The sequence below is a fragment of the Corella eumyota genome, chromosome 2, assembly GCF_963082875.1.
Source record: "Corella eumyota chromosome 2, kaCorEumy4.1, whole genome shotgun sequence".
NCBI classification, from domain to species: Eukaryota; Metazoa; Chordata; class Ascidiacea; order Phlebobranchia; family Corellidae; genus Corella; species Corella eumyota.
The window spans coordinates 16,993,025-17,012,908 of record NC_137491.1 but is presented as its reverse complement, the minus strand read 5'-3'; the positions used below and the strand labels follow the sequence as shown (position 1 = coordinate 17,012,908).

The 19,884-nt window shown below is 27.8% G+C and overlaps 1 protein-coding gene across 4 annotated transcripts; it reads right to left on the bottom strand.

The window, feature by feature from the left end:
* Positions 1 to 35: 35 nt before the first annotated feature.
* Positions 36 to 19,458, bottom strand: LOC145743756 (uncharacterized). Of its 4 annotated transcripts, none has more exons than XM_082561794.1 (23): positions 19,060 to 19,458; positions 17,575 to 17,651; positions 16,920 to 17,429; positions 13,817 to 13,949; positions 8,750 to 8,790; positions 8,124 to 8,297; positions 7,587 to 7,787; positions 7,141 to 7,209; positions 6,682 to 6,798; positions 6,270 to 6,362; positions 5,932 to 6,024; positions 5,670 to 5,762; positions 5,436 to 5,528; positions 4,826 to 4,918; positions 4,462 to 4,557; positions 3,783 to 3,875; positions 3,348 to 3,440; positions 3,083 to 3,175; positions 2,545 to 2,637; positions 1,730 to 1,811; positions 1,326 to 1,387; positions 1,011 to 1,137; positions 36 to 631 (listed from the first exon to the last, which is right to left on the bottom strand). In XM_082561794.1, exons 1-23 carry the CDS (start codon positions 19,358 to 19,360, stop codon positions 618 to 620), a joined length of 2,841 nt encoding a protein of 946 aa, XP_082417920.1. In that variant the 5' UTR covers positions 19,361 to 19,458; the 3' UTR covers positions 36 to 617. The 4 variants fall into 4 exon arrangements, with proteins under 4 accessions (XP_082417920.1, XP_082417921.1, XP_082417922.1 ...); XM_082561795.1 differs by having other exon boundaries at positions 7,593 to 7,787; XM_082561796.1 differs by lacking the exon at positions 2,545 to 2,637.
* Between the last annotated feature and the right edge of the window lie 426 nt (positions 19,459 to 19,884).

Here is a 19,884-nt window from a genome sequence, read left to right as displayed (position 1 = left end):
AATTATAGAAAGTACATTTTTTCCTATTCTAATATATAAAAACTAGATTTTTTTTGGACTCTTAAAAAAGGTTGTCAGAATAAGCAATATTACATTAGCAACAAAAATTACTCTGTACATTAACAGTTCAAAAGTAACTAAAAAAAACTAAATATATACACAAAAACACAAGTAAAAAATAAAAACTATTAAAAATTACATATTTTACAACACATGCAAAATCAGAATTTGGGTACCAATGTTGTTAAAATGTTATTTTAAACAGTGTCAAAAATGCATAACAATTTGCAGCTTAAATATTATATTTAGAGTACCAGTAGTTAAAATTCATAACGAGTAATTGTCAAAAAAAGTTTGTTATTCAGCAAATAAATGCAAAGGTAAAATCACATCAAAACTTTTAATTTTATTAATATAAAAAATGGTAAAAACAGTTTTGTTTGACGTTAGCATATATCACAGCATATAAAAAGTACCTTTAGTTAGTATAATAAGACCTTGTGTTGACTTGTAAAAATATAAAAACTAAAAAAACTACATCTTTTGTATTTGATTGTGCAGTAAATGTTGTTATTTTGCTCCAAAAAGTTAGAATTCTGTTTTTAAGGACAAACTTGTCATGATTCCGAAGCTAAAAAGGAAAATATTTATAATTTTTTTTATATGCAGGATTATAACTATAATAATGTTACTCTATAAAATAGTAGGTTTATTTTATGAAATGTAAGGTAGTAAGTTTATTATATTATAATAAGTTTGTCAGTTTTTAATTGTTACTTGCAAAACATAAAATAAATTTAGTAAAACTTTGTTTTAAACATCAACAAAAAGTATAGTATTAACGGCAGCATGGTGATATTTATGCTGTACCGCCTCTAAGTTAGATTATATAAACAGTAAAATTATAATCTATAATATTCCAAACTGCAAAAAGCAACTCAAGACTGGGTCAGAGTAACTGATGTTACTTTATGTTTGGGTCGTGAATTAAAAAAATTGGTAATGCTTACATGTTGATGACATGTTTATCCCACTATCAGTTCGTGCATTTGCGCCTTGACGAAAACTAAGTTTGTCGTTCAATATTGTCACATTTCCACCACCGGGGGTGTGCTGAGCATTCCCGAGAGAACCAACCTCAATTTAAAAAAAATATTTTCTTAAAATTTTGAATATTATTAGTTAAACAGTAAGCAGGAAAAACAAATTCAAAACTTGCTGTAAATATTTGGAATTTTTTATTTATCATTTATTTTTTACTGTTTTATTTAAAGTTATTAAAAACTACCTGAACATGTGATTTATTATGTAAATAAATTAACTACCTTGGACTGAGCAGCTTGGTCAAATGCCAATTTCTCATCAAAAATCATAATATCACCTCCACCTTAACACATAAACAAATTGCACATAACTACAAAGTAAAACATGGTAATTACATAAATAATCCAACTTTAAAGTCTAGCTGGCGACATAGCACAGCAATTAAGGAATTGTACTTAACCACATTAATTACTGAGTACGATTCTCCCCGTTTCAATTTGTTTTAAATAGTAAGCAGGCATTAATAATAGGTCAATAATATCTGAAAAAAAGCTTAAGACTAGACCAAAATCAAAAAATTACCATCTGCTAAGAGTGTTAAACTAGTTGTTTTTATGTAAAAGTTACTCAAGAATGTTTAAATATAAAGAAAATATGTAAAAAATGAATATATTCAAGTACTTACCTGGAGTATGTTTTGAGTTGTCTAACGATCCACATTTTGATTGCACATTACTCAAATTTAATTTCTTGTTTTGAATTTTCACCTGAAAAAAAATCAATAAAGATTAAACTATATTTAAAATAAAATAGTTCTAATGTAATTTTCTACTCATTCTACTCAAATCAATTTTTAATTTGAATATATTTTAATTTTTAAAAACAATTGTGGAACATATAAAAATGAAAAATAGATTTCTATTTTTGACAACGAAATGCCAATTTAATGAAAATCAAATTCGTAAATCACAAAAATCACAGCAAACTAAATGATTTTTAATTTTGTGAAACTTTAAAACAATTGCAAATGTATAGAAATCAACCAAAAAGCTAATCAATTTATTTTTAAACCGAAAAATTATTATTTTTGTATTAATAAAACAACACTACACTCATTATAATTTAACACGTAATTTATAAACAGTGCTCTTTTGAGTGAGTAAATCTGGCAGCGTGGTGTAGTGGTCAGAACACTTTCCTACATAAGGTCTGTAGTGCCCTTGGGTAATGCGCTATAAATGGTACGAATCACTACTTAGCCAATACTTAAACAGCAGTTTTATTGTCGAGCAATTATAATCTATAAAATTTTAAACTGCCAATAGCAACTCAAGACTAGGTTGGGATAAATGATGTTTCTCTGTGTTTAGGCTGTGAAGTCAACATTTTTCAAACCGAGGATAAATAAATATAAAAAAACTCATATTTTAAAACAACCGATTTTGTGCATTGTGTAAAATCATGAACTTAACATTCTTCATGCACAGTTACTACACCTACATTTCCCCCTGCTGGGGTGTGGTCAATTTGATCTCTACTGCCCACTTTTGGGCGAACATTCGAGAGATCGAGAGACGAACTGGTGATCGTCGTCTGTGGAAATTTTATTAAAAAATTGGAACACAAAAAACGAAAGTACAACATAAACAAGTTAAAAACACCAAATTAAAATAAAAATTTTGTACGAGAAAAAACACACACAATTTAAAAATCCAAACTTTAAAAATTTTTTTAGATGTTATAACACTCTCACTAAAGCATTAAAAATAAAACAGTTGCTAAGTACACACTTAGTAGAATTAAGATAGGATTATCTCTATCTAACCTATCTTAAACTTTTTAGTACCCCTGGACTACAACACTTAAATTTTAGCTAATGTAAATATCTACTAGTAAGACAAACAAAGTAAGCAACAAAAGAATGTATAGACCTTGTAATATCAAGTGGAGTAATTTTCTGATAACATACCAACTAGGTACAACCACAGATTTATTATATAAACATTGTGTGCTTTTAACATTATTTTATTTAACTTACATTTCCTCCTTGTGGTGTATGATGAATATTGTCTTTACTTCCAATCTTTGATCCAACATCGTTGAAATTTGGTGTCTCTGAAAATATCTTCACCTGAAATCAAAAAAAAAATAACAAAGTTCAAAAGACTATAGCTTTATGAAGTCAGAATTTGTAGCTGTTTTTTTATTTTTTTGGTTGATTTTATTTGTTTAATAGCAATTAAACTATATGGCAATGCTTCTAATTATGATTCAAAGACATATATTTTGCCAAAAATTCTTACATTTCCTCCTTGAGGTTTGTGCTTCATGTTATCAGTAGATCCACATTTTGAACCAACTTTATCAAAATTTAATCTTTTTGATTCAATCTTAACCTAAAACAATAATACAATACATTAAAGAAACAAAAAACTTAGTTTTAGGGACTTAACAACCTAAACATAGAATATAAATCAGTTACACATAGAATATAAATTAGTTTTGAGTTGCCTTAGCAGTTTGGGATGTTATAAATTATAATTGCTTGATAATTAAGCTGCTGATTAAATATTGGCTTAGCAGAAGTTTAAACCATTTATATCACCTAACTCAAGTGTGCTACAGCATGAAAGCATTTGGGATCGAACCCAAGACCTCATGTAGTGAAGCCAAGTAATCTGACCACTAAATTTTGCTGCCAGTGGGGCCCAACTATAAATTAAAAAGATTTAACTTACTTTTCCGCCACCAGGGGTGTGGTTTTCATTGTCTTTGGATCCACATTTAGATTTGACGTGACTAAAATCTAGTTTCTTCGTCTCTACTTTCACCTTCACAAAAAACAGAAATTAAAATAAATCTTAAAATTATTTATAAGAAGATTGAACCTTTTATATTGTTTAACTGATAATATTAGTATTTTTTTAAATAGTGAATTATAGGAAAATTATTTTTGTTAGTGTAGCCACCTTTATTATTTTTAGGAAAAGTTAATTGTTTGATAATATTTTAAAGTATATTTTGTAAATTTGCAGGCTTTTGTTTTGTCAACAAAAACAATTATGTATGGATAAAAACAACAATTTATCGAAGACATTTTCTATTAACCCCCCTTCTTACCCTAACTCTTTTCTGCGAAATTCCACTTAATTTCTAAAATAATGTTAACCTAAAGTTTAATAATATGTCGCTTTAAAAATTATCTATCCAGTCAAATGCCTTTAATAATACTGGTGAATCCCATTATTATATTAGATGTTAGTTATTTTAGAAGATAGAAAAGAAATATTGGTGCAGATAGCAATTAAAATTTTAGTTGTCCTAATACAAGACTATACATAACCATAACCACTGCCTGTGTTAGAAAATATTAATACAGGTACAAAGATTAGTTTGCAACCAATGCATTGTGTGTACCTTCCCACCACCAGGAGTGTGGTGGACATTATGCATGCTTCCTATTTTGGAAGAAACTTTTCTGAAATTTGACCTGGTCTTGCTGAAAATTTTTATCTTGCAAAAAAAATGAAAAATAAAAATAACAAAAAGTTGGTTTAAACAGTTTTTTTTTGGTTTTAACCTATTTTTAGGTTGTGGAACAATCTCAACAGATATAATTATTAAGTCTAACTTTTTGGACAAAAAATATTAGCTTTTGAAAAATGGAAAAATTTATTTAGAGGGTCTTTTTTCTATCCCTGTAACTTGTGTGGTTACCCCTATTCTGTATTTTGTTGGATTAAAAATTTATGATTAAGAAAACTTGAACACATTTTCTTACATTTCCTCCTTGTGGTTTGTGCTTCATGTTATCAGTAGATCCACATTTTGATCCAACATTATCAAAATTTAATCTCTTTGACTCGATCTTTACCTAAAACAATGGTACAAACATTAAGAAAATAATATCAGGTTTTTAATATCAATAGTTCATTAGTTAAAATTTTCTGGACTAAAATCCTAAACTAACAAAGAAATATAAATTGTTTTAATTTTTTTTTCATCTTTCTTTATACCTGATGTATAAAGGTAGACTTCATGACCAACCTAAGAATGGAGTAACATCAGTTACCCGGGAACCAGTCTCAAGTTGTCATTGGCAGTTAGGGATATTAGAAATTGTAATTGCCCTATAATTAAGCAGCTGATTATATACAGACTCAGCAGGAGTTTATATCGTCTATAGCTTAAGGAAACTACAGCTCCCTTACTTAAGGAAACTACAGCCTTATAGCAGGGAAGATCGAATCGGAGACCTCATGTAGTAAAGCCAAGTATTCTGACTATTACAACACGCTGTCAGTCAAATAAGACAAGAAACAATATAAAACTTGCAGATACAAAATATTAATAAAAACATTTAATATATTTAAAGTTAATTTTTCACTTACTTTTCCACCACCAGGAGTGTGATGCTGATTGTCTTTTGATCCACATTTTGATTTGACATGACTCAGATTAATCCTTTTAGATTCAACCTTCACCTGTAACGATATTACATAAATATAAAAAAATTAATAATAAATAAAATTTTTAAGGTCCTTTAAAAAAAATTTAGTTTTTTAAAATAAAATATTTGGGTACGAACCACTATATTTTTCAAAAAAATGCTTATTTTAACTTACATTTCCACCCTTTGGTGTATGTTTAATATTATCTTTTGATCCACATTTCGAAGATACATGACTGAAATCCAATTTCTTACTCTCAATTTTAACCTAAAATTAAATAAAAAAAAAATTAGGTATATACAAAACTCAACATAAAAAAAAAGATATTTTAAACAAAAAGTTTATGCACCCATTTAACAAAATTAGAATTTTAAAATATTTTATTAATGAAAATATAAAACATTTTTAATTTTATAAAATATGAAATTTTACTTACATTTCCCCCACCAGGTTTGTAATGAATATTTGCAACTGAACCACATTTCGCTGATACTCCAGTGAAACTACTTTTCTTGTTTTCAATCTTTACCTAAAAGTTAATAACAAAACACTAATAAAACAAATCAAATTGGTATTGATAAAGCACTTTGAGTAAAGCAGAACTCACAAGATAATTTAAAAAAATTATTTTTTTGAAGAAACCAACATTGTAAAATGAAAAATATTGCCATTAAAAAAAATTATTCTTATTTCTTAAATTGCAGATAAATAAACCGAAGTTCAACTCAATGCAAATAAACTGATGCCCTATTTTAAATTGTGGATTTCACTTACATTTCCCCCACCAGGAGTGTGGTTGACATTATCTTTTGATCCACATTTTGATGTTGCACTTTTGTAACTTGTCCTTTTACTTTCGATTTTAACCTACCAAAAGTAAAATTTTTTAAATTAAAAACATTAAATTATTTAGCATTGGACATCAACCCCAAAAAATGTTTTTATCCTTGATGTAAAAAGACCTACTTATAGTCTAATAATATGGTAATTTGACTTAAAAGGTGTAAAAAGGTTAGAACCTTAATTAAGAAAACCACAACATGGAAGCAATGAGAAATAAAAAACAAAGCTAACACAATCTTATAGTAATATCTAATACCTTAACCAATGCATATAATACCTTTTAATTTACTTTTATATTTACTTATAAAAATTTGTTAAACGAATAAAATCAAAGGAGGCTCACATTTCCGCCACTAGGGGTGTGGTTGATGTTATTTAAAGATCCAGTTTTACTTTTGACATTTTTTAAATGTTCAGGCATCTTGTAATGTCTGCCTGGTGTACCAGCACTATTAACAGACTGCAAAAATACAACAATTTTTTTTTAACTTGTATAAAAATTAACTATAACACTTTTATAACACTTGATTTGGAAAAGTCGACTTCACAACATAAATATAGAGTAACATCAGTTACCCAAACCCAGTCTCGAGTTGCATGTGGCAGTTTGGAATATTATAGATTATAATTGCCCGCCAATTATAAGCTGCTGATTAAGTGTTGGCTCGGGCAGAAGTTTATATCATTTCACTACAGCATGGGATCGGTAGGAATCAAACCAAGGACTTTATCTAGTAGAGCCAAGTTTTCTTAACAAATACCTAATTTAAAATGAAGTATAAAACTTAAAAACATAGTTTACATTTAAGCTTTTATTGCTTCCAATAGATGTTGTACTTGTAGCAGAAAGCGGTCTTTGATATTTGTAGTTCTAAAAAAATTTAAATTAATTAATTTAATAATATAAACCTAAGATATTTTAAATTCACAAATACAAATTTTAATTTTCTTTAAGTAGTAAAGATAGGTTGCAACTACATTTAACAAATTTTGTAAATCAACATATTATTAAATTATTGTTTATATTTAAAATATAACTTATGATTTCATTTTTAAATAAAATAAATTTTTAAAAATGTATTGTGATATCATTTTGTCAAAACATTAATAAATATGACTAGTAATAAACTAAATTAAAAACTTACTAAAATTATTAACCAACAATTTTTAAGTGTAAAAAATTTTTAAAAAAATCTTTTAAAAAAAAAATTTTAAATTTAAAAAAAATTATTTATGTAATTTTTTTACTTTTACCACTGGGGTTTTTACATCAGATTTCACCCTGGGAGAGGTAAGGGGCCGGGGTGATGCGTCAGGTGATTTGGGGGTCACTCGCTGGATAGTTGTTGGGGTACAAGGTCTTCTCTTAGGAGTCCCTAACAAAGGTGCTGATCCTGTTCTCTGGGTGGGTAAATTTCTCTTTGGGGTGGCAGTAAGTTTAGTAGGGGTCTAGAAAATTTTTTTTTGTTTTAAAAAAATATTTTAACAGTAAAATTGTTTTTAATTTACAAGAAAATATAGAACGGAATATTTAAAACAACATTAATTTATAAATTAATATTTAAAAGTTTTTAGTCTAATAACGATATTACAAGTTTCTATGTCCAGAACATATTAAAAATTACGAATTAATCTAAACTTCAAAATACTTGGAAAAACCCCAGATTTTTGGGCTGTAACCAGTACCATTTTTACAAATTTTTTGAAAAATCAAATCAAAAAAGATAAATGGTACTCACTAAACCGAAATAGCAGACATGGAATTGTAATGTTTGTTAAACCTACCTTTTTTGGTGGAGGAGTTTTGACAGGAGATGTTAAATGTAAAGTTGTGACTGGAATGGGTTTCTTTGTAGTAGTGTTTGCTCTGGGAGGAACAATTGACCTCCGTGGTTTTATTTCAGGAGTTTTGTTAGTTTTGGGTGTCGGGGTTCGATTTTGATCAGTTTTTGATTTCAACTAAAAATTAAAAAAAAGTTTGTTTTTTTTTTTGTAAATTGCATTTTTTTAATATTTTTATTAGTTAAGTTTTTTAATTTTAAAATGTTTATTTTTTTCATTGCATGTTGCTACAGTTATTTTCTGTTAAGTTGTATATTGTGTTGGCTTGGTGTAGTAGTTAGAAACTTGGCTTTACTAGATAAGGTCTTGTATTCGATCCCCATAATCAACACCAATTAAAACTGTCAAAGTCAACTAAAGACTGCTTAAGGTAACTTATATTACTCTAAGTTAAAGCCCTAAAGTGGAAAGTCCCACATCAAAAATAAATAAACACAAAAAAATAAAAAATTGCCATTAATGTAAGCCACCAAAAAACAGAAAAAATATTTTATTTAAACTTTATTAAAAAAACTAACTATATAGGTGTATATTTTTTACAAAAACCTAAAATAAAACAATTAACTTACTGGTGTTTTTCTTGGTTGTGAAGATTGCTTTTTTGTTTCAACTATAAGCAAAAATATTTGTTTAAACAAAAATTTAATAAACACCTTAAATCAAAAAAATTTTTTATTTATTTTAAACCTAAAACGTTAGTGTTCTTTTTCAAATTAAATTATATTTACTCATGTAATACCGAAAGTGTATTTTTTATAATTTAATTTAACAAAATAAAATTAATTTAAATTGAAAGTGTAGGTGATATTTAGCCAAAAACGCTTTAAAATTTTTTTTTGCAAATATTATGAAGTACCATAACCAAAATCATAAAAAAAACTAATTAAAATAATTTAACTTTTGCATAGCCCACAGGTTGTTAAAATCTGAATAAAATCAATAAAACAAACCACCGCATGTTAAGTAACCCAACAAATCTTTAAAAAAATTCATGAAATATTAATACACTGTATTAAGTTACTCTTATCTTTATAACACAACGTATTTCTCCAGCTATTTTAAAGCACTGTTAATTGTGACATTTTCAGGTAAGCTAACACACATACATTAGTTTAATTAGCAATTCACTAAACCAATATTACCATATTGAACGAAACTAGTACAATCAATCTATAGCAATACACCTAATTTTACGTATAAATTTTTACGTTTTTTTTCATAACGTAAAATATCTTTTGAAAATCGATAGCAAAAAATCGTCAAAACTAAATTAAATTTTGCTTAGCGGTAAGCCACTATGGTTTCCAAAACAAATTAAATGTTTTTTTACAATAGTAAGTTTTATTGTAGCAACATATTAAAGTGTAAAAATAACACGGAATTCTTAACCCAGCGTCCAGATATTATCACTTTGGACAAAAACAACATTTCGATATTGAAATCACTTCCGCAAACATTGGATTACAATAAAACTTGAAATATATTAATATTGTCGACAATATTAAAATCGCGTCAAAAATATAATAAAAAATATTGAAAAATGCGAATAATAAATAGGCCTATGTCATTTAGATTTCAAATATTAAAAAAAATCCAAAAATAAAAACGGTCAAAAAATTTTAAAAGCCAGAATTCAAAGTCTAATAGTGTATACTAATTTTGCCAAATGCCAAAATAATGACGCTCCTAAAATTAAATTTGAAGTTTTTGAAACGTATTTACAGTACGCAATACAAATAACTGTAGCACAATAGATGTTAAAACAACATCTTTTTACCAAAGTTTCGTTGGAATGAAATAGTTACAGGTATTAGTGCTAAAAGCCGTCAGTCCAAACAACGAAAAAACTATTGTTAAAAAGCTTTTTCCAGCTGACCTATGCGCTAACCCTCGGCTACCATAACATCAAAAGTCAAATAATGTTCGAAATATAATAAAAATTTTTATATTGTTTCGATGTAAAGAATGACCAATGAAAATTTCGATTCCAAATTTGCCAACATAAAAACCTATAATAAGCTGCTGGGGTTAGAATAACACTTAGTAATTTTTCTTTTATTTTGGTTTTTCGCACATTGATAAAAGTAAATAATAAATATGATATACAATTAATATTACAACAATGCGACGGGGAAAAAATGACAAAATTAATTTAATTATTTAAAACATGCCAAAGGTATTAATGTTTACATAAAGATTTTAAGTATGTTATGGCATGGTCACCAAACCCAAGCCACCAAACCCAATATACTTAACTATTTTTCCTTTTCTATTTAACGAATAAATTATTAAGCTTTTAAATTAGGGCAATCGGGACTAAACATTCAACAAAAGCTTTGTACTTCGTGCGATTAAAAATTTAATCTAAAATAAATTAAATTAATCCAAAACGGTGTAAAACATCAATTACTATACCGCCCTTTCAACTTCTTCTATCCGTCGATTTTCGCAGAATCAAACTGATAGAATTAGCTGCTAATTAATTACTGTCTTAAACTAAATATACTGCTATCTGCTAAAGCGGTTATAACTCATACCAATAAACTAACAGCGCTATGAAATCAATCAAGCTATATTCGCACGCTCCTAAAAGTCAAAGTTAATTACCTTTAAGTTAAGGTAATAAAAGTGCTCCAATAATAATAAAGTACTTCACAAACAAATTTCTTTTACTTAAGGGTGTTTAACGCAAACAAATAAAACCTCGAAAAATATAAACTTTATTGCTGGCTAACTTATAAGTATAATAAAAATTATTTAAAATTGTAAAGGCAGCTTACGACTGGGCAGAGGTTATTGATACCTTATATTAAGCCTGTTGGCCTTTACACCTATTTGATAAATAAATATAAATAAAATGTTAAAAACACTGAATGTTGTAAAAAAGCTTTTTTATTTTTTTTAGTTTTAGAAAAAAATATTGCCAATGCACTCTCAAAAAGTACAAAAAATGCGTTTAAAATTTTCGGTCATGTATATTTACAAACTTCACACAACATTTTAAAATCGCAAAACTCGTTAACACATAACTTAATGCCGTATGCTATATATAGCAAACCGTGTTAAAAGCAACAACCTGAACAGTGTACGCTTATTGGAGCATGCCTTTATTACAGTAAACAATTTAGTAGCTATGTAAAACCATAAAAAAATACTTAGTTTTGGGTAGGTCAAGTTATATATCAAAATTCTATTATTTTTTTCTATTTTATCAGTCTTTTTTTAATCTTATTATTTTGTTTAAAAATACAATATTTGCTATTTTTACTACTAAGCGATATGATTTACACACAGTACCCTAACTAAATCACTCTTTATGTTTAAAGTGGCATAAATGTTGTTTAAGACAAACGTTACGATAATCAATAACATTAAGTAAGACGGATTAGTTTTTTCAAATACATTTCGCTACTCAAAAATATTGGAAATAGTTTGCTAATATAATAACCAATCTTTTTCAAACTTCAAAAATCTAAACGCACTAAATTTAAATCTTAATTTAAAAAATAATTTTCCAAATCAAAAGTCTTTCCTAAAAAAAACTTTAAAAAATTTACGCGCAAGTTAAAATATTATATTCTGAAATTGCTCTTTTTTTCTATTTTAACTGTACAGCTGTGGCAAAAGCACTTTTAGATACAGTCTGGTAAATACGGTAAACCGTAATGCAGTAATGGTGGTTATGTACAGAGAAAAAGGTAAGGTAAGCTCTATAATAGGTATAAATCCTTTTCATGCTTATAGATCCATGGTATAAGTTGTACTTTTTTAAAAACTAACAAATACTGGAATAATAACAAAAATTACAAAATTAAAAAAAAAAAAATACCTACATATAAAACCAATATGTAGTTATTTTTAGATGTTAATTACTTCAACATTAAAAAACTTTATATTACTGTTATTTTATTAAACTAACATACCCTATGCCTAACTAACTTGTTTAGATAAAAGTTTAATACAGCTGAAACCGACGACATTAAAAACTAAAATCGATCCAACCTTAGAGTATAGTTTAAACGGGTTTAACAATTCCCAGTCCAATATCGAAAAAAATACATCAACACGCGACCTATATAAATGTCTTATTATATGCTGTGTTTTACAAAATAACGTAAAGCTTACTAATAATATTATGAAGCGCATAGAGAAATAGTCGAACGAATTCATGCGTTTGTATCCTAAATAACTAAGTTTTTAAAAATAGATATTTTCGAAAACCAAATATTTTGTTACAGGCTTTTAGCTGACTTGCGCTACCTCGACAAAAGGCATACCTTTGCCAGTACCACTTATTAAGTAAAAAGTGGTGAAGCTAAAGTTACAAAATGTTTCCTAACTACTATTTTAATGTCTTTACTTGGATTGTAAATTGCTCAATACTGGTTAGTTGTAATATTTTCTAGTTCAAATTATGCTTTTTAAATACCTAAGTACCTAAGTAACACATAAGACTTAATGAGGGAAGTTATCATACTGGAGTATATGTGTGTCGTATTGAAATAAACAGACGTTTAAGAGCGGTGGTAAGCCTCCTTGTCAGCAGTTTCAATCTCGATTGTTTTAACATTTGCACACCTAATATACCACAATAGCTGGTGGCTTAATTAAACACTCTATAACTTCTACGAAACGGAAAAAAATTTTAATATTTTTCTTGTATTTTAATGTAATTTTAATGAAAAAAAATACGACTTAGGCTAACTTTTTGTGCTTTGACTTATTTTTTTGTTAAAGTAATATTTTTTTATTAATCTGCTATTAATAATATTTTTCAAGTACATACTAAAGTAACTGGGACACGAAATACGAAAAAAAGAATTTATATTTTACGTAATTGCTTTACAACTTTCGCAGACATTTGCTATAACCATTTAACCAAATTTAGCTATTTATTTTTAAATAATTTAACACTAACGAAATTTACCCCCCCGAAAAAGTTTTTATGCTTAGTAGCAATTTTAAAAACACGAAAATCTATTTTAAACTTAGACTAACATCAAAATCCGTTCTAAAGCGCGACAAACTACATGTCAAACATTACATTCTATTTATGTTGACCATTTTTTACTATCTCTGTAACAAACAACAAAAAAATCAACAAACGACAAAGAAATTGGGCGGGAAACAAAAATAAGGTTTCAACATTTAAACAAAGACCAAAATATTGAAAGTGATATTTTTGATGTGACGTCAGTCGCAAAGTAGTAACTCAATACCGCGACCAATTTCAGCGCTAAATAGTACTTTATTACACGTGTTTATAGGTAAAACAATAATTATTGATAGGTAAAAAACAAACTCATTTTTTATAAAACGTTATGACAAAATTTCAAAAAGGTCATGTCAAAGATTTAACAACAACAACGCCTTGGAATTTATCATTTATATAGCTTAGTTGGTAATATAATTTTAAACATTTTAGTATATTTTTGACTCCACAGCACCAACATGTGGTGATCCCACAAGAACATGTTTGGTATTATTATAAGCTTAAATGCCATACAAAAACTTGGAGAAATTACAATAAGTAAACAACAAAAAAACTGAAATTTATACTTGAAAAATAAACTTTAATAGCAAAAATTAAATAAAAAATAAATACCAGAGTTTAAAAGAAATAAATTGTTTTTTACCTTTTGGTTGAGTAGTAGCAGAGGAACTTCCTTCTTGTTGGGTTTTAGAATCTTTTTTCTCTTGAATCAGCATTTCTCTGAATTCTTTTTCCATTTTTTGAGAGATTGACATCATCTCGGAGTTGGAAAGATTCTATAGAACATAACTTAATTTTTTAAAGTATTTTACAAATAATTGAATAAATGTATAAAACTAGACCTTGAATATATAACTTTGCATATATTGATATTGCTATCATAAACTTACTAGCCACTACATAGCTAAAATTTCTTTATGTCTAAAAACTAACTTAACTAAATTCTTGTCTAACTATAGGCTATTAACTTTTGTACTAGAATCACATATTAGCTTACTCTCTTAACAAGTTTAAAATGAGATACAAAATACTAACACTGTTCAAAGCAGAAGATGATTTCAATTTCAAGTCTTGTAAGTTTAAATTTTGGGATTGAGTATTTTTAACTTCATTATTCAATCTATTTTTAGGTTGTTTAGTTGGAACATTCTTAGAAATCTGGTTATCAGATAAAACCTTGGATATATCCTTAACTGAATCTGACCATGCTTTGTCATTATGTTTAACTAATGTGGACAAGTTCTTGGTCTCATCTGAAGGAATCTGTTTTGGGTCTTCATCAATAAAACATTGCTTGTTTAGATTATTCTCTACTACTGAAGCATGAAACTCATCTAATCCATAATTTATCTGGTCTTTGATGGGGTAGAAATGTGTTGACGTTGTTGGTAATGTTGAGTAAGTTGAATCAAATGTTGAGTATGTTAGATCATCCACAAATTTACTTCTTTGATTTGTTGAAGTTTTCAAATGACCCTTATTTAAAGCAATATCAGTATTGTTGTGGCAGGTTTTATTATTTAAACCAGTAAACATAAATTCATTTTCATCAAACAAAGAGCTTGAATTTTCAGTATTTAAGCCCAAAGTATCCAAGTTACTCGGCAGATGATTTGTTTTAAGATCTAACTTGTTGTTGTCTAGGTCCTTAATCAATGATTGACATGTAGACATCAAATTCTTTAATGAACTTCCAACAACATCAGAGTATTCAAAGTTGTAACTATTTTTGCAAAATGGGGGTGTATTAGAGATCAATTGATTTTCATTTGTCAATGTTTCTTGACTTGATGAAAGTTCCTTGTTGTAAAAATATCTACAATAGTCGGTGTCAATTGAAGATCGACTGCTGCTGTCGTAAAATGGTAGTTCGACTTGTAAATTACGAGAAACATTGCCAGAAATACTTGAAGAAGCATCATCACTTTCATTGGTATTTAACAAGGTTGAAAAATCAACAGAATAGCTATCTGAGCTGCCTGTATCATCACTTATACCAGAAAAATCAGCAGTTTTGACAGTGGAAACTGTACTTGTTGATTCTGCAGAATGTAACAAATTGCCTTTAGTGTTATTGTTTTCTTGTTTAGTGTCAGACAAAGAGTTACAAAAGTTGGATTTCTTGTTTAAAGCATAAATCTCTGCATAAGAATTAAAGCCATCCTCTAAATCCTTGGATATCACATTAGAATCATCGTCTTTCCATAAATTGTAAAGGCCACCATTATGCTTATTAAAATCAATTTGATTTTGATCCTGCACTTGGTTTAAATTAAATTCATTGCTGTAATGAGAATTGTAATTTTGATCTGAACTAGGTTCTGCCAAAAGGCGTTCATCTTGGCCTACAGAATTTTTAATTGTAGTATCAGAACCAGAACTTAAACATTTAATAGATTGATACTTAAGGCTTTCAGGATTTCTTATGTCATTGTTAAATTCCAAAGAAAGATCTCTGCCAAAGTTTCTTCTTTCTCTAAACAAAGAATTCGCAATAGCAGACTGGACTATTAAAGATTCCTCGGATTTTACAAAATTGGTGTTTGATAAATAATCACAGCCATCATTGTCATCATATGTTCTAGCATAAGCAATATTTGACGAAGGAGCAATTTTGTCAATGTTACATTCACTTTGAATAGGATTTTCACAACCAAAATTAAAAGCATTGGCATAAGAAGCTTCAGTATATAAAGGAGTGTTATCATCAGCTAATATTTTATTACTTGGCAATTGATTATCCACAAAGTTTATAGAAGTATTAATAGAGTTAGTTCCATATGTATTTTCATCTAAAAGGCTTTTTATAGGTTCAACCACCTCAGTTTCAAATGCAAAATTTTCATCCTTGAATGATATTGGTGTATTTCCCCTTTCAGATTTATCCTTATTTACATTGTAATCGTCGCATAAAGGCAATTCAGAATTTAAAAACGGATCATCATCCATTAACAAAACATTGCTCAGCAGAGAACTGTTTTTTTTGGTTTCGACATTTTCTGTTTCAGAAATACTGTTTTCACTCGAAGTGAAGATAAAGCTATTAGATTGGCTTAGTTGAATGTTATTTACAAAATTTGCCACTGATTCTGCTACAAGTGTTTCAATTGAATCTTTATTAAACAACTCAGCTTCTGTATTTGTTAAATCTGGCCTTGGACTATCAAAAATGTTGTTAGTTATTAAGTTGTAATCATTACTCGAAGTAATACTTGTGTTGGCTGAAAGATTAATATTAACTGTTAGGTCATGCTTATTACATTCTGGTGAGCTGTAAACCTGTTTGCTTTGCTCTAAAACTTTATTTTCCTGATATTTACCTTCCTTGTCTTTAAAATCGACTTTTATGGTTAGATCTTTAAACGTGGTTAAGTCTGTGTTGATAGTTAGAACATGCTGCACTGAATCTTTTTCTTTGCTGGATTCTAGTAAATGGCAATCTTTGCTTCTGCAGCTTGGTTGGCAAAGTATTTCTTGATTTCTGGATGAATCTATGCAACTGCAAACTGAGCTGCTTGTATGTAAATCCAGACCTTGTAAGCACTAAATGTAGAGTAAAAACTATATTAATATAAAACATTGGTGCTGTTATATTACTGATCTACCTAAGATATTTAAAACAGAAAAAAAATGTAATTATTAAGTAACAGGTGTTAAAAAACATATCTTAATCTTTAAAAAAAAATAAAAATTTAAATCTTTATTGTAAAATATATTACAATATTTTTAAATAAAAAACCACTTACATCATATACGTCAGGAGTGGAAGAGATTATTTCTTGTAAATATTCACTACTTGGCGGCCTGTTCTCTGTGTCATCATCAGTACTTATACCTCTGGTCGCTGGAGGAAATACCTCATCACATTCAGGTTGTTGTTCATTTACTTGAGCAATTTCTGTTGAGTTGTTTAAATGGCTTACAGTTGTATGATCATAGTTAAAGCTAGTAGTAGGCTGTAAAATGGCTTGTAAATTTTCTTGTGCAATATTTTGGTCAGAAACAGTTACATTTTGGTCAGAATTATGATTGGAGTCAACAATATCTACAGGTTCATTTACAGTGGCAGTAAAATAAGCTTTGGCAGTGGAGCTTTCATATGTGTGTAAATCAGGGTTGTTGGTATAATTTTCAGTTGTATGATTGTTGTTTATGGAAGAGTTTAAAGGTTCAGAAATTTGTTCATTGGATTGATTTTCTTGCATTGAACAGGATGCAATATCAGCTTGTGCATTGCAATTGTCCTCTAACAATACCTAAACAATGGAGTTTGTTTTAAAATAAAATTATTACTATATTTAAGATCTTTGTTTGTCTGAAATATTGAAAATAAAATTGCCTTTCTCAAAAACAAATTGTTCAAGAGCATACGAACAAAACATTACCAAGCAAAAAATGTACCTTATTATTGTCCTGAGGGTTATCCAATATCAAATTTGAATTAGAGTTCAAGTTGGCAGATGATTTTTCTTTTTCACCTAATTAAATTTCAGTTAGTGATTTAGCGGAAATAAAATATTATTTAGGCCATGTTTTGGTTAATAAAAATAACAACAAGAAAAAAATTTGGAGATATAATAACAAAATATAATTTGTTTTGCTACAAAAATATACTAAATAAGCATAAACAAGTTTAAGCTAAATTTGTATCAATTCTTAACAAGTCATAACTTTTCTAGATGTCCTGCAATTTACCAAACCCGACTTCTAAAACTCAAAAATTAATATTACTTTGAATTGTTCTTCTAACTTTTCTTTCCATTTTGTCCAAAGAAGTAATACATTTATATAATTCGTAAACAACTTTTGAAGTTTTTCCAAAACGCTTTGGGAAATGTTTTCTACCACAACTTGCATCATTTTTATTGCTGTACCTTTTTTTACATTTTGAACAGTTTTTGATCATGGCACTGACAGTAAACATACTGCATTTTCTAAACCTAACTTGCATTTTGTTACCTTTCAGTAGAATCAAGATTTAAAATTAAACTACATTTTATTAACTGCATAAACCTAAAACAGGTAATTTCTATGCTTATTAACATAAAAAGTTTTAACTTAGAAGCTTCCTTTAGTTATAATGCTGCCTATTACCTAACTAAAAAACTGTTAGACTAGCTTAGCCTAAAAATGTATCACTTAACATAATAAGAAAAAACTTACCTATTTTTGATGTTTTTAGCTAAAAAACAGCTAAAAATTGGTAAGTTTTTTTCTTTTTATGTAAACTAATACATTTTTAGGCTAAACTAGCCTACCAATTTTTTTAATAAGCCTTATACTGCTAAGCCTGTTAAATTACTATACTTTTGCCCCAACTATATCTTGAAATAGCCTAACTCACAAAACTAAAACACATTTCTTGTAAAATTATGCTATTCTAATTTAAAAAGCTGAGTTTTTCAAATTTAAATTTCCATTTTTTTTATTAATTTTTTTTAAATTTAAATGGTTGACATGTTGTCATGACAATGTGCAGTAGGAACAATGGGCCTTTAAATCAAGCTGTTGTATATGAAATACTAACTTACAAGGATATGGGAAGAAATGGATTCTATTTCTAGTTTAAAACAGATTTTCAATTTTTTATTTGAATTTAATTATATAAAAAAATGTTAGGCAAAATAATTCTAAATTGCTAAAACTGTTCTTTGGCCAGCAATACCCATTGCATTTTTTTTTTGCTATGATTTGTTATAGCTGGCTAATAATTATCATACCAACATATTGTACTTAACTTCTTAGTTAAAAAAAGTTTTAAAAATCAATAAATTTAACTTGTAGCAAAAACAAAATATACAGGTTGGGTTTTTGATAAATATCAATTGCTTAAAATTTTCATTTTTTTAATATGACAAATTTCAGTATTTAACAAAACATATTTACCATGCAAGTTGTTCTTTTCTTCAACCAAGTTTATAAAATCACCACTCCCAAGAAGCTCACCAGCAACAAGGTCTTTCTTCCCAACAAGGTCGGAGAAATCTTGATTTTGGTTCAGCAACGTTGGTTCGTTAATATCAGAAATAAAATTTATTTCATTATCTACCGATACTAAATTTGATTCTCCATTTTGGGCTTTTTCAGGTGAATTGTAAGGTGATATGAAACTTTCCATTTTGGTTTTAAGTTTAGATCTAGATTTACACGAAAAAAATAAAAATATATAAATTAATTTTATAAGCATATGACAAACGTTGACATAGATCTGAATGTTGATCAACACAAATGGCTTAACACAACAAAAAAGGGCAACATTGCCACAGGGGATTAAACAAAGTGAACAAAATTTAGAACACAATATTAATATGCAAATAATAATTTCAATTTTAAACAAAAATTAATACAGAACAGCAGAATTTAATTATTTTTATTTGCTTTTACAATAGTCACGAATAAATTAAATTTACTTAAGGTTCAAAGATAAATAAAGTAAAGCAAATAACGCGATTTCACAATAAGTTTTTTTTAATTTTGGCCATTAAAATATAAAAAGTTAAATCAGGTAAAATAAAATTATTGCAAAATAAATGAACTTGTACGTTGTTTGGATCTTGCAATTGCAAAATTATTATGGTGGTCAGTGGATGAATAAAAAAATGTTGTACTACAAATACTTATTTAATTGAAACAGTTGAAATCTACATCAATTTTGATATGCTCATAATGAATTACATAAAACACCAAAAAAAGGATAATACTTTTTTGCAA